The 14709-nt window shown below is 56.6% G+C and overlaps 1 protein-coding gene across 17 annotated transcripts in view; it reads right to left on the minus strand.

The window, feature by feature from the left end:
* Positions 1-14709, minus strand: part of CACNA1G (calcium voltage-gated channel subunit alpha1 G) — a 62471-nt gene that overhangs the window by 28803 nt on the left and 18959 nt on the right. For all 17 annotated transcript variants that reach the window (XR_004326525.1, XR_004326524.1, XR_004326523.1 and 14 more), the window contains exons 10-13: positions 4163-4314; positions 3199-3384; positions 2986-3100; positions 2751-2906 (exon numbers count right to left, since the gene is read on the minus strand). Coding sequence is in view for 14 of the 17 variants with exons in the window: in XM_032498044.1 (XP_032353935.1) it covers positions 2751-2906; positions 2986-3100; positions 3199-3384; positions 4163-4314 (609 nt within the window). In the remaining 3 variants the exon portion in view is untranslated. The remainder of the gene's footprint in view (positions 1-2750; positions 2907-2985; positions 3101-3198; positions 3385-4162; positions 4315-14709) is intronic.

A 14709-nucleotide genomic window follows, 5' to 3' on the forward strand; every position in this document is an offset into this window, starting at 1 on the left:
GCGCTGGTCACAGGCGCCGGGCTTTCAAACATCAGCAATGTCGAAAGAGAATGAAGAAAAGGAGGGGTGCAAACCCGACAGTGGGGAAAGGAGACACGGGGCAGGGGAGGAGAAGAAAGGGAACAGAATGGCCTTCCAGAATTCAACCACAAGCCCTGGAGCCAGAATGAATCTGAAGGGTGAGGCCAGAGGCCACAAAAATGGGGGCAAGGGCAGGCAAGGAGAGAGAGCCCCCCAGTAATCCTAATAATAACAGCTACTATTCACTTGGGGTGTCCCAGGCATCACAAAACTGCTTCATTAACATTAGCTCACCTCCTCCCAAGCTGGGAAGGAGGGACAGCTAGCAGCATCTGAGAGGAAGCACCTGAGGTTGGCTGAAGTTAGGAAAGCTGCCCCAAGTTATACAGAGAATAAGAGGTGTATCTGGGCCTTAAACCTGAGTCTCCAGCTGGCCTCTCACTGGCTTGGGGACCGGGCAGGGAGGATGGGAAAGAGAGGTGAATGGAAGTCAGAGGCGGTGGGCAGGAGACAAAAGGCCAGGAGCAGGGACAGGCCTCCTAATTCCTAACTGCACCCCCCCAAATCAGAATGGGTCCAGCTGCTCCTACTGGGATGCGATGTGACAAGCAACACTGGGATGACAGCTACAATGTTGTTTGGTATCAATTAATGGCCTCACACAGGGCCTGCTGCCTGTTCATTTAATTAAGTGTGAGGATGATAAATACACAAGGATTCAGGGCACTGCCCCCTGCAAGTCAGGAGATCAACAGCCAAGTCCCCCAGGAAGCCCCCTCCTACTTCTTGGCAGGGTGGCAAGGCCAACAGGGGGCCACCCTTGAGACTGACAAAACGGGGGCAGCCACTGATTCCACTGAGGTCAGTTGCCTCATTTGTCAAAAAGCAGGTCATCGCAGCAGCAAAAGCCGGCTTCTTCTGCCAGATGGCAGGGCTCCTTCAGAGCCACATGTGTGCCCCCTGAAACTCCACAGAGTTGAGGCAATGCCGCTGGAGGTGCCCAGGCCACTGGCATTGAGTGACCAACCTCTCTGCTCAGCCCAGGTGTTGGTCAACCACATGCAGGTCAGTGAGCAGCTGGGCCAGCTCCTCGCACAGGCACTTCAGGGCCATGCCACTGCCCACCTCCATGGAGAGAGACTGAGCCTGCAATCCTTTTTCCATCCCACCCGAGACCCAGAGCATCCCACCCTGGGTATAGGCACTCGTAACCGGAGGTTGGACAGGACACGGCCGGGGCAGCCATAAGCCCCCATTAGGGCCAGAGTGACCAGGTCAGTCCCGAGGACGAGGCTGCTCTCCATTCCTACACGCAGACGTTGCCGCTGCCTAGCAACCAGACCGTCTGGCAGCTCTCAGTTTAACAAGGTGTCTGCTGGAAAGACCAGTGATGGGGAGGGGGCTGCCTGCGCCGGGCACCTCCAAGACTACCAATCTGGCTGAACATCCATGTGAGGGAAGGGAATATGCTCAGGATGCTTTCCACTTCCACAGAGTTCCACGGGAATTTTTCTGAGGGAAACTCAGCTGTCAGGAGCTGTGGTTTGGAAGGGGCTGAAGGACCCCCATCCCCACTCACTCCTCTTCCCACAGCCCAAGAGCCACGGCCAAGTGGTGGGTCTCCACAGAGAGCTTGGTTCTTGAGGGAGCACAGTGGTACCCCTTAACCCTTCAGGCCCCAGGGAAACTGTAACTAAATGTCCTACCCCAGGAGAGTACCAGTGTCTGCCCATCCTATCCAGAGGCCCAGCCATCACCAGAGGCAGGGCCCACTACCCGCACCAGCTGCCCTCACTGCCTCCCAGTGGCGGAGAAAAATGTTATAAAGGGTAACTACAGAATTACAGCGAGAGGAGGCCGGTGTGGGGTAGACACACCCGCACCCACCAGCCCAGCCAGGCCCACGGGGAACAGCCCTCCCTCGCAAGGCCAGGAAAGAGTCGGAAAATAGATTTTTGTTTTTCCACCGTGTGCTGGGTATTTATAGACCAGGCCGCAGCGGGAGTTTCCATCCGGGTCACCCAGAGAGAACTGGACCGAGAGCTTCTCCATGCCCAACCTGGAGCATTTCTAGGTTGAGTCGCCCTGCCCTGTGACACTGGGACTCGGGTGGGAAGAGGGGCAGAGCGGAGGGAGCGGAGTGGGGCGCGGCCCTTCAGGCAGAGGCTGCGTGCTGGCAGGACAAGGGCGGGATCGATGTAAATCAATATTAATTGATGATGCTGCCTGTGACGAAGGTGATGGAGCCTGGGCTGGAAATAGGACGCTCATCTCTGCTATGCCCGCAGCTAATTGGGCTCATTTCTCACCCTGGGCAGCTTAGCCCTGCCTGGGCACTGGTGGCATCTTCACCAGCTCAGCTGAAGCTCAGATGACGTGCATGCAAGCTTCCCCAACCCCAAGGTTCAGATGGGTTTCTTCCAGATGTCCCCAAGAGCACCTGTGCGCGAGGACCCAGCTGAGCCGCATGTCGACACTTATCTTGTCCCGCTCTCTGGGGGAGAGCCTAGCCGACTCTGAGTGAGAAGTCCACTTGGCAGCTAACCTTGGATCCAGGGACCTCCCATAACCACCTTGTCTTGAGGAGCTGCCTGAAACCTGCAACCTCCCACCTCTGGTTCCCCAGCCTTGTCTGAAGGGAGCTTCCTGCAAGACCTCCCCAGGCCACCACAGCCCTAGCCAGGCAGCCAGTTCCTTTTGGAAGTGGACTGTTGTGGGCAGGGGGTTACCTCTGCCTGGAAGCCCTCCACCAGAATGGCGACGAGCAGGTTGAAGAGCACATAGTTGCCAAAGGTCATGAGGGCGATGAAGTAAAGAGCAGCCCAGGACGACGTGGAGGCCATTCCATTGTAGAGCACCTTGTTCCAGTCCTCCTGGGTCAGGATCTGCAGGCAGATGACGGGAGTCAGGGCCTTCACTGAGGCACCCCACCTCCCTGCCCACTCTGCCCTGTTGTCCTGGTACCTGAAAGACAGTGACGATGGCCCATAGCAGGGAGTCAAAATTCTTCCGGTCTGGCAGCGTGTCTCCATCACGCTCAGATGCAAATTTGCAGCCAAAGAGATGCATACCCAGGATGCTGAAGACATAGGAACCACAAGGCGGGGATCAGGGCCCCAGCAACCCCCGCCCCTCAGGCCCTCGTCCCGCTGGCACGGAGGCCACACCTGCCCTCACCTGAAGATGAAGATGAAGAGCATGAGCAGCATGCAGAAGGTGGCCACGTTGTCCATGGTCTTCATGAGCACCACGAGCTGCCGCTGCAGCGCCGGCAGGAAGCGCACCAGCTTCAGCACCCGCATCAGGCGGAAGGTCCGCAGCACCGACAGGCCGCCCCCCTGCTGGCCCACGATCTCCCACACGCTGCAAAGGGCCGGAGCCTGAGCCTGCTGCGTGCTCACCTCCTCCCGCCCACCCTTCGGGGAGCCCCGCAGCACCTGAGGACCTGGACTGGCCAGCACGGCCTGAGAAAGTGGCACATTAATGGGCCCTCGGGTCTCCAGGCAGGAGATTCAAGAGGCAAAGGTCTGGGTGACAGCTCTATCCCTCCCTCCTCTCCCCTCCCCTCCCCTCCCTTCCAGGCAGGCCCTCTCCCTCCATCGGCCAATGCAACAGTTATGGAATGTTTGCTTTGTTCTCTTCTAATGAAATCTAAAGCCAATTCCAAAAAGCAATAAAGCAATTCTCCTGGCCTGGGGCCTGGGGGGCGGGGGAGGGGTGGAGCACTTTCCCAAGGTCTTGGAAACCCTAAAGTAAGTTGCTGGCGTCTGCGGTCTCCGAGCACTTTGCGAGCAGGGACAGCTGGCTGGGCCTTACACCTCCTCCAACCCCTCTCCAAAGCCAACTCCCTGGTCCTTGCCCACCCCAGGCCTGCATGGGGCTGAGGACAAGGCGTGGAAATGCAACTGCGAGAGGAGACTTCAGAGGGGCCCAGACAAAGGAGACATGAGGCCATGTTCTGAGTGAGCAACGTAGGGCCTAGGGAGAGGGTGGAGCAGAGCATGGGGGTCACGGAGAATCCCCAGCTGGGGGAACTGGGGGCCTGTTGGTCAGTGGGGCCTGACTCCAGATCCCTTCACCTCAGAGGAACAGGCTGTGTGGCTCCCCGCCCCAAGCTACCACGAGGGCACTCCAGTCATACCTGATGACAACAATGACACCATCAAAGATGTTGTAGGGGTTCTTGATGTAGCCAAAGGGACCGTACACAAGCAGCTTCAGCAGCATCTCCAGGGCAAAGAGGCTGGTGAAGACGATGTTGCTGATTTCCAGGGCGTTGGTGAGCTCCTCGGGCTAGAGAACAGGGTGGGTGAAGCAGCCGTGGCTGGTCCCTGAGCCCCTTATCCCGGTCCTCCCGAACACCCGGCCACAGGGAGAGGAGGAACAGGAGCGGCAAGCCGAGGTGGGTGGGGAGGGAGAGGGTGGTGATGGTGCTGGGTGATCAGGCTAATGGGGAGGACACTCCCCTAAAGGGTCTGTGAGAAAATGCACTCAGGTTGGCCACCGTACACCACTGCACAAAGCTCCCAGCCCTGACCATTTCCAGCTCTGAGTCTCAGATCCTGGGGCCATTGGCTCACTGGAGACCTCTGCAGTGGGTTCTGCCCACCTCCTGCTGGGTGCTCTGAGACCCATCCTGTCCTGTGCCACTACGTCAGCTTGGCAGGCCCAGGCCAGCAGGGCACTGATGCTGGCTGACATCAAAGGGTGATTGCCAAGGCCTCACACGCATACGCAGTCACACAGCCACACGCAAAGCCACACGTGCTCTACAATTACTCTGTGGACTTGGCAGTATTCTCTTGGACAACTGTTGGCTATGTTGTTCCCTTCCAGACATGCACACACTGCATACACGTACACACAAACACATACAAATGGATACACGTACACACACAAGCATGCACACACAAACACAGTGATGAGCAGAAGGGAGACCCCCAGAAGGGTAGTTAGTCACAGATGAGGCAGCACCTGAAGCTACTACCTCAGACTGGGACTCCTGGGTCAATTTGCAGCCCATCCTATCAACTCGCTGTGTGACCTTCCGCAAGATCCTCAACCTCTCTGGTCAAATATAAAACACTAGAGGTAATTATTTTATGCTCCTATCCAGGGCCTGGGATTAGGACCAAGGACACATCCTAGAGAGGTCATCAGAACTAATGACAAACTCTACCTCATCTGCTATTCCAGCACAGCAGTCACCTCCCTCCCTCCTCCTTTCAATATTAAGTACCTACTGGATAATCCAGTTGAGGGAGAGAAGGTGAGAGAGGAAAACACTGGGAAAGCCTTAGTTGGGAGGCAGCACTTGAACTCTGAGGGCAAATGAGGTCTCTCTAGGTGGCGGAGGGGACAGCATCGTAGGGTCAAGCACAGGGAATGAGCCATGTCTGGGCAGAAAGGGAGGGGCCTGGCCAGGCTGAGGGCTAGGGCTGCGGCTGCGGCTGCAAAGTGAGACATGATTGGCTCAGTGGAGCCCACTACCCACCTGATAAGGTATCCTAACCAACCAAAAGCCCAAGGTCCATAGTAGCTACTCAAAACGTTTGAGTTAAATAACCAAATGAAGCCCTTAGTGCATCAGACACCTCCCCCTGTTTACCCAGCTGCCTCGTCTGGCTGGCTGCCCAGGTAGGTCACCCAGTCATGGAGCCAGGCCTTGGGCACCAAATGTATCCTAATGACCCCAATCTGTGTGGCCAGCCTGGGTGGGAAGGGGGAAAGATGGAAGGAAGGACCTTCTGACTGGGAGGTGAGGGGCATTTGGAGGTCAATGGCTCCTTGGAAGGAGAGAAGCTCTCAACCCATGCATGTATTCTCTCCAAAAGCAAGTCTGGGGAGTAGAGCCAGGGTCAGTAAGTAGGGCCAACAGCCAGCTGTCCAGAGAGCAAGTGGCTGTCATGGGGGCTGGTGTGGCACGGAGCCCGCCGCTCCAGCAGATCTGGAGCAAGTCTCTGCTCCCCATACTGTGAGTGGGGGCAGGAGGAGGCACTGCCACCTGACCCAGCAAGTGGAGCCACAGAGAGTCCACTTTGGTCTCCCCAGCATGAGCACGGTGCAGGTGACGGGGAAGGGGCGCTGGGCAGGACAGATAAAGGCCAGGGCTAGACCCCTCCTAAGTGGATGTCTCACTCTCTGCTCGCAAGTCCAGTCTGCCAGGAAGCCATGGTCAGCAAGCCTGCCTCCCTGTCACTCTGCCATCTGCCCAGTTGTCCCTCCTTGGACTAGATAAAGATGGTTAAGGGCAGGCCACACCAGCACAACGCTCTGCAGGTTCCCAGGCCCACCACGTGTCTCACCTGGTGCCACCTACACAACAGCCTTTGCACCCTGGTCTTACAGATGAGCAAAAGAGGTCAAGAGACGATGAATGATTTGTGCAAAGTCACAGGGTAGGGACAGCCAGGGAGCGGGACCCAATCCCACCTTACTCTGACACCGCTGATCCTGGGTAGTCAGAATCCAAACCCAACCTGGGTGACAGCGAAGGGACTGCGAGCCCAGATGTGGATGGACTGAATACTTCATGTGTTTTCTAATGTATATAAAATTATATTTCACATGAACATAGGTGCATGAATAAGGAATGAGTTTGAAAGCATAGCTGAGGTACACTTACAATGGGTGAATTGTGTGGCATATACATTATACATCAAAAAAGCTGCCAAAAACAAAAATTAATAAAATGGCTCTTGAAAGTAACTGAAAGCACTATAACTTTGAGCATCATGTATTTACTCAATCAGTGAAATCTTTTAAGTACAACTACTCCGGGCGTGTGTGGGATGGGGAGAGGGGTGATGTCACCATTTCCTGATGTTACCCACGAGCCTTGTGACAGTCTACACCTGAGGGCTCACAGGTACACACAGACACACACACGCTGACATACACATGTACACGCTCACACACACCAGCTGCATACCAGCCTCATCAGAAGGATGGTGCAGGCTCCCCCAGGGCCTGCGTCATTGGTCTTCTTCAAGAGGGTGGTGGCAAAGGCTGGATCTAACCTGCCCAGCCAGGAGGCTCCAGGACTGGAGAAGCAGGTAGAAAGGAGGGCCAGGCACCCTCCCCTCAGCGTGCCCTCCCTCTCCTCACTGCGCACACTTAGGGGAAATGCCTATTCCCTTCCAGGGCCCTGGTGTCCCTATGATCCATGGGAAAAAAAGCCCTCCTCCCCTGGACAGCCAGGTCTGTCCAAGTTACTAAATTGGAGGCTGGGAATGTTCTGCAAATGCACGATGAGGACACAGAGACACAATCTTAGCAACACGGTTGCCCCAGGGACCAGAGCCATGGTCGTGGCCGCTGCAGCTGCAAAGGGACAGGGAGGCAGCCAACTTCTGCTTGTGCCCTCCATGGACCCTGCACTGCCAGCACCTTCCTCCCAGGACTTCATTTCCTCCCTGCTCACAACCAAATGAGGGAGGGATGCGAGCCTCCTTGATAGCTAGAGAAACGGAGGCTCCAATGTGTGCTGACTTGATGGCGGTCACTGCTTAAAGAGGTGGAGAGCAAGGTCTGTCTGTCCTTTCCCCAACATCTTTCCGTGCTGCCGGCCCTCCACACACCCAGTCAGCCCAGGCAGACACACACAAGCCCATCAGGCAGGTACCAGCCTCCTCTCCGCTGCCAGGAAGTCCTTTCTCGGGTCTTGGCTGCATCCTCCCTTCTATTCACAGATGTCGAGGACCAGTGGGGCTTCTGTGCATGGAGGCCATGCAGCCTGAGCTTCTCCCACCCAGAGGCCCCAGGCTCTTCTCTGTGCTGACTATAACTGTCAATTCCCCACTCCTATCTCCCAAGGCTTCCCCTCCCTTTGGCCTGGCACCTTGGAGCACCTGCGCTCCAGGGAAGCTGCTCAATACTTCCCAGCACGAGGACTCCCCCAAAACCCAGAGCACCTCCATCCACTAACCCTTAAAGTGCCCGCTCTATGACCAATGCTGCTAAGAGGTGGGGTTGAACCTGAGTGCAGGAGTCCTGCCAACACACAAACTTTCTACCTGGGTGACCTTGGTTAAGTCCCTTAACCTTGCTGACTCCTAGTGGCCTCTTCAATTAAGCAGGGTAACAGCACCCTGTGGCAAAGCTACTCTGCAGAACCCAGGGTGTAAAAACACCCAGGCCAGAGACCCACTGAGGTGGCCCCATGGGTACTGACAGTGGCAGTAGCCCTCACACGTGGCGGGACAGAGTGCCTGCAAGGCTGCAGTGAAGCACCACGTCAGGGCAGACACCAAGAGGGCCCCAGAGGCGCAAACCAGCTGAGGTCAGTGGGTCAGTGGGGAGGAGGCAGTGGGAGGAGAACTCCCATGCAGGGCATCCCTGGCTGGTGCAGCAAAGGTGCAGAGGAAGGAATGAGCAGAGCACACTCCGGGACCAAGAATCCAGTGTCAGTCCGGGGCAGAGGGTTCGAAGGGCCACTGGGGAGCAAGGGGGCTGGGTGGGCGAGGCCCAGGCAGACCGGCCCTGACTCTAGTCCACAATTTAGGCCAGACTTGCCTGTGCCCACAATGCTGCCACTGAGGCTTCTGAGGGGAGGGAGGAGATGTGCAAAGTGGTGTATTAAGAAGATTGATCTGCCACAGTGGTGGCAGCGTGTGGATGGCCTGGAGAGATGAAGAGACGGGGACCAATTAGGGGATCCTGCAGTGGTCCAGGCAGGAGGCCTGACAGCCAGTTCTGGCAGACAGGGATGAGCCTTTCACAGGGAAGGCGCAAGGGGGGAACAAGCCAGGGCTGAGCAGAGCCTGTATGAATGAGTCACCTCAGCCCTGTCCGAGCACCACCCTCACCCTCCATCTCCTCAGCTGCCACCTGTTCCACTGACCCCAAAATCTCTGCTCCCCAGTTCTGACACCTTGGCTCACTTCACCTCTGCCTTTGACAGTCGTTCCTGCTGCTCTCACACACCCAAAAGAGGTGGTCCAGGTGGGCCACTGTGATGGGGTGAGGATCACTGGGTCAGTGGGACCTCCACCTCCCTCCCCTCCTCCTCCTCCGAGGAGGTGTGGGAAGTCAGGGTCGGCATCCGTCACCTGGGGGGTGGGAGTTTCCCAGGAGACCCCACTGGCCCCATCATATACACTGTGGCCCTGCTCTTCTCTGTCCCCCTGCAAGCGCGCCAGCTCTCTCAGCATGTATTCTCTAGCCCCTCATGCCCACTGGGCTCAGTTAGGTGTCACTGCCTCCCAACCAGGGGGTGGCTTTAGCCCCTCCCCAAGGTCTCCCGCCAGCTTCCTAGAGCCACCCCAAGAGAACACACAAGCTAGGTCGGTACAGGGCATCCACTGTGCTCACTCAGCTTGGAGACAGTCCACTCAAATCTTCTGTGAGCGGCGACACCTGCCCCTCACCTGCCTGCACAACCTCTCTGCCCTGAGCCCATAGCGGACCATTTAAAGGCTACCCTCAGGCCACAGACCCTAGAGGACTCCAGTCCTGCCAGCTCTGGCCCAGGGAAGTCCCCACCCCCTCCGCCTCTCTGCTGTGGGGGTGGAACTGCTGAGCATTGCGAGAGTCACTGACCTGTGCTGACTGGCCAGGATAATGCCCTGCTGGGGGCCCCAGGACTGCTCTGTGCCTGTGGTCCTTGTCCTCTAATGCTGGGTCTCCATCCTTCGCCCTGAGGAGCTGCCTCAAAACTTCTCCCTCTCCTCAGCCCCATCCCCACACCCAGCCTGGCCTCCTGCTTCATGGGGCTCTACGTCCCTCCCCCAAATAACTCTGCGCCCTGCCTGCAACCTACTCACCTCTCTTCCCTCCTGGCAGGGAGCCAGCTGGCTCCACCTGCACCTCCGTCTCACCCCTGCCCTCCAGGCTCCCCTGGGCTCCATCTCATTCCATCAGTTATCTCTACTTTCCCCATTTCTCCAATATCCTTTCCCCTGCCTGGAGGCAGAAACCTTTGCATGGATCCAGGCCTCTTCACCTCTGAACCCTGGGCCCCGCAGTGCCAGTTCTCTCCAAAGACCCTCTTCCTGGCCCTCCTCCTAGGGCAGTACCGGAGTCTGCCGCCAGCCCCTCCTGCCTGATGGCCACCTCTCTTGACTTCCCTGACCCTGTGCGGCACCTCCTGCCCTCCTGGGGCTCCTTTCCCCACTGCCTTTCTCCCCTCAGGCCAACATTCCTCAGAGGTCAGTCAGAGCCCCTTGGCTCCCCACTCCACCATCTTCCCAGCTCCCACACCCCCAGCTGTCACGGGGGTGTAGACAATACGAAACAATCTCCATCCAAGCCTTGGCTCCTCACCCGGAGAGCCATCCTGCCTGATAGGCTTCCCAGGATGGCCCACAGCCAGCTCAAACGCAGCACGTCCAAAACAAACCCTCTCACCTCCTCTCGCAAACCTGCTCCTCCTCAACTTCCGGGCTCCATCACTCTCCAGGATTCTGTCTTGGAACCTAGGAGTTATCTAGGATTTATGCTTGCCCTCTTCCTCCAGCAGGTGCCCAGGCCCACAGACTCTGCCAATGGAATTGCTGGGCCCCCACCCTCTCCTTCTCCCCCCGCCACCACCATACTTGGGGCCCTCATTGCCTCTGACCTGAACGACAGAATTAGCCTCCAGGTCCCTCCTCCAACACAGCCAGCCCACACCTCCTGGAAGCTCCAGCTTCAATAGCACTGCTGGACTCACACACTTCTGCTCAGACCACTTGGGGTGGGGTTGGGGGAGGCAACATGACTGTCCTTAAGAGCATCCCATGCCATCCTGTGCATTTCCAGGCCAGGCTGCTGGAATTCCCCCCAGTCCTTCCACCTAGACCTCTCTGCTCCTAGGCTCAGCTGCCAAGCCCATTTATCTTTCAAGGCCACTCTCAAGAGCCACCTCCTTCATGAAGCCCTCCAAAACCTCCTGTGTAGGATAAAGCAGTATCACTTTTCTGTTGGAATCTATGTTTCTTGGGTGCCCCTGGCACTGCCCCCACCCCATTCTATGATCCTATTCTAGTGTGCTGAGCACAGGAGGTGCTCCCTGAGTTTGCTGAACTGGGGGAGCCTAGAGCCAGAGGATGCCTAGAGGAATGCGAGCACCCCTTTTAGCCAGCCATTTCCAAAATGACACCCTTCTCCCACATCTGGAAAGTCTTTGAAAGTCTGGGGCCAGGGCAACTGGAAAAGCATCATCCCCCAGAGTCCTGCGTGGCCCCCAGCCCCAGCACCTCTGCCTAGAAGTCAAGGACTCCTGGGAGGCCCAAGGGATAGGATAGGTATTTGTTAACCCTTGTCCTGGAAGGCCACTTTGGGGTGTCCATGCATGTGTCTATCTTCTGGGGAGAGAGTCCCAGCTTTCAGCAGAATCCAAAAGGCATCTGTGAATCCCGTCAAAGTTAAGGCCTACCACATCTGGACTCCCCCTACCCCACCCCCAGCTTCCCTCGCCTTGAACAGCTGACCTCACTCACTTATAAATAGAAACCCTCCACAGACATGTATTGAGAGAGACAGGATGGGCCCAGAGTCTGAGAAATGAGCAGAATCATCACCTGCCCTGTCCTCTCCTGGCCTGAAAGGCCGTCTATTCTGGACCCTCCCTCTCTCTTCTCTGCAGTCCAGGAGACACTGGGCTGCGTGCCCCTCCCTACTTCCCTACATGCTCTTGGCCCTCTTCTAGAATATGAGGTTAGCCCCTGACCCCAGAAGCCCAGCAACAGGAAGAGGACGACTAGGAAGCTCCTGTGTCACTGAGCTCCCATCCCTGCACCCTCCCTTCCTCCTAGAGGGGCCTTGTCCCCGTGCATACCCAGGCAGAGACTGCTTCCAGGAGACAACCTCTCTCCTGAGCTCCAACATGCTGGATGTGTGCTGGGATGTCCCACAGGCACAACAGTGAGGTATGCAATGCCCTCCAAATCTGCACAAGCCCCAGTGCTCCCGCCCCAGGCAGAAACCTGGGTGCAGTCCTTGCTGCCCCTCCCCTAGGTATCCAACAAGCGTTGAGTTCTGCAGATTCAGCCACGTGCCAGCTCTCCCCAGCCCTCATTTCTCCATCTCCAGGGACAGAGAAGCATGAACTGCCTGGGCGACTGCAGTAGCCTTCTGGTTGGCCTCCCTGCCTCCTGCCTCCCCCTCCCTTCTACTCCCCACATGGCTTCCGGAGGACTTTCAATAGAACACAAACCTGCTCGTGTCATTGACCTGCTTAAAACCTTTCTTGGGAATCTATCACCTTCAGGAAAAAATCCAAACTCCTTCCTATGTCTCTCAGGACCTGGCCCTGAATTTCTTCCAAGTTCATCTCTTGTTACTTGCCCATCCCAGCCCCCACCCAAGTACCCCATTCATTCTGAACTCCTTATAAATCTCTCCATTTTGGCGTCCAGTGCCTCTGGCCCTCCCCCATACCCTGCCCTACCTTCCACTGTTCACTGGCTGCATGCCACTCTTCCGTCAAACTCAGCTCCAAGGTCATGTCCTAGGTGAAGCCCTCCCTGAATCCTTTCCCGAATCTGGGTCATGTGCTGCTCCTCTGTGTACCTTCTCCAAGCACGTACCACTAGACACACTGTCAAGTGTGACTTTACTTGTCGGTGACCTCTTTGAGAGGAAGGACAAAGTGCCCTGGCCCAGGGGTGTGTGGGAGTGTCTTATTGTGCACTTCTCTTCCCACACTCCACGTGCAGTGACATCACCTTGGTAGCTTGAAATCAACCACAGTGGGAGCATTTACACCATGGAAATTGGCAAACACTACAAACATCACAAATCAGGATTTTTTTTTCTTTTTTCTTTTTAAAGGGCTGGTTGTTAAACATTTATCAGCATGCCACTGCTTAGGTCCAACTCTGATGCACAGAAAATGTGTGGGGGATGGACGGATGGATGGTGGGATGGATGGATGATTAACAAGTTCCTTATTCCACGTACTGCCCCCTAGTGGATGGGGCACACACATGTGCGCCCTCCATCAGCTCACACTTCTGACTTCAAATCATATTCTTGTTCCCTCCTCAGAGTCCTGTGTCCTCGTCCTCACCAGTCTCTCTGGGCAAACTAGTCCTACCACTTCTCCACTAGATGGTGGGTTCAGGGGTGGGGAAAGCAGGAGAGTGTGGGCAGCATGGGGCCTAGCTTGGGTAGCATGGGCTGTGAGAAGGTGGGTACTTCCACAGTCAGGAGGGGCTGGAGAGGTATCACGGTCCCCAGCAGGAAAACGGAATGATGGGTAAGGCAGACAGTGGTGGGAGAGGACAGGCCGGGAGAGGGCAGCAGCAACGGGTTGTAAAGAAGGCTGGGCTTTTCCACCAGGGAAGCACCAGCAACAAATTCCTCAGTGTCCCCCACCTCTTCTGACCAATACCAGGATCGAAGGACACAAGTGCTTCATTAAGGGCACTGCAGGGAAACCATGAGCCTCCGTCCTTGCCTCTGTCAGCATCTGTGGACACTCCCTCGCTGTCTCTCTCAGCTCTCTTGTGCAACTGGCTCCTCTCTCCTTCATCTGAGGCTCCATCTGAGCCTCTGTCTCCCTGTCCCTGCCCCATCTGTCCTTGTCTGCATCTGGGTCTTGGTCTCTGTCTTCAGTTCGTTCTCTATAATTCTCTGTCTGTCACCCCTATGTTTCTGTGCCTCTGCCTGTCTCTGACGCCTTCCCCTGAGTCTCAATCTCTCCCTCTATTTCTCTCACACTCTTGTCTCTGTCTCTGCCTTCCTGTCTTTATATCTCTCTCCCCCTGGGTCTCCATGTTGCTCTCTGAGTCCCCATCTCTGTCTCTATCTCTCCCTTTCTCTCTCTGTCTCCTTCGGAGTCTCCATCTCCCCGTTGGTGTTTCTGTCTCTCGGCCTCCACATCTCGCACCCTTCCCTGCCCCCCTCAGCCTGCTCAGGCTCCAGAACCCAGATGGCAGGACAGTCATGCTGCAGTGCCTGTAAACACAGGGCCATGACTGCTTCTGGGATTTCCTACCACCCCCAGCCCCTGAGCCTGCTGGGCAGCAGCCAGTCATCTGTCTGGCCTATTAGGGACTCCCGCTCACCCTTGTGGGGCCCTCAGCAACCAGGTATTGGGAAAAACTCCTCCTCGGAGCAGACTCTGTGCCACCACTGAGTGGGGACTCCCTACTGCTGAGGTCTTGAGCGGGAGAGGCTGTTCCCTGCTTTCCTTAGGAATTGGATAAGGAGATGCTGCAGGCATTCCTGACTGATCGCTTTTATTTCTTCCCCAAGGGAGTGTCCTTCTTGATGTCTAACTGAAAGCCCTCTTGCTGCAGCTTCATCTGCCCTCAGTCTCTGTGACTCAGCTTCTTCCCAGTGCAAAGCCTCCACCAGCAGCCGAGGAGGTAACCCCCTGGGGGAGAGGCATCTGACCACGGCCAGAACTGGGGTAAGGGAGAGGAGGCTGAGATTCAGGCTTGGGGACCCGGGGTAATGAGAGAGTAGGAGCTGCCACCACCTGGGTCCCAGCAACAGAAAATGTTGCCCCCACCAGCCTGGCGGGACAGAGTGCCTCTCCCCAGGAGGCTTGCTGAGCAGGCAGGAGCACACACCCACGCCCATGCACCCAGACACAACACACCCACCAAAGTGCCATACTCCCCACCTGCTGACATTGCAGGGGTGTCCTGCCCCACCCCTACCTCACTGCTGTATGAAGGGAATGGGGGAGGCACTGTGGCAAGAGGAAGGGGTGTGTGTGATGGTGATGGGGGAGAGGCTGGGGTGCCCCTGGTGGGA

Source organism: Camelus ferus, chromosome 16 (genome assembly GCF_009834535.1).
Source record: "Camelus ferus isolate YT-003-E chromosome 16, BCGSAC_Cfer_1.0, whole genome shotgun sequence".
In the NCBI taxonomy this organism is placed as follows: Eukaryota; Metazoa; Chordata; class Mammalia; order Artiodactyla; family Camelidae; genus Camelus; species Camelus ferus.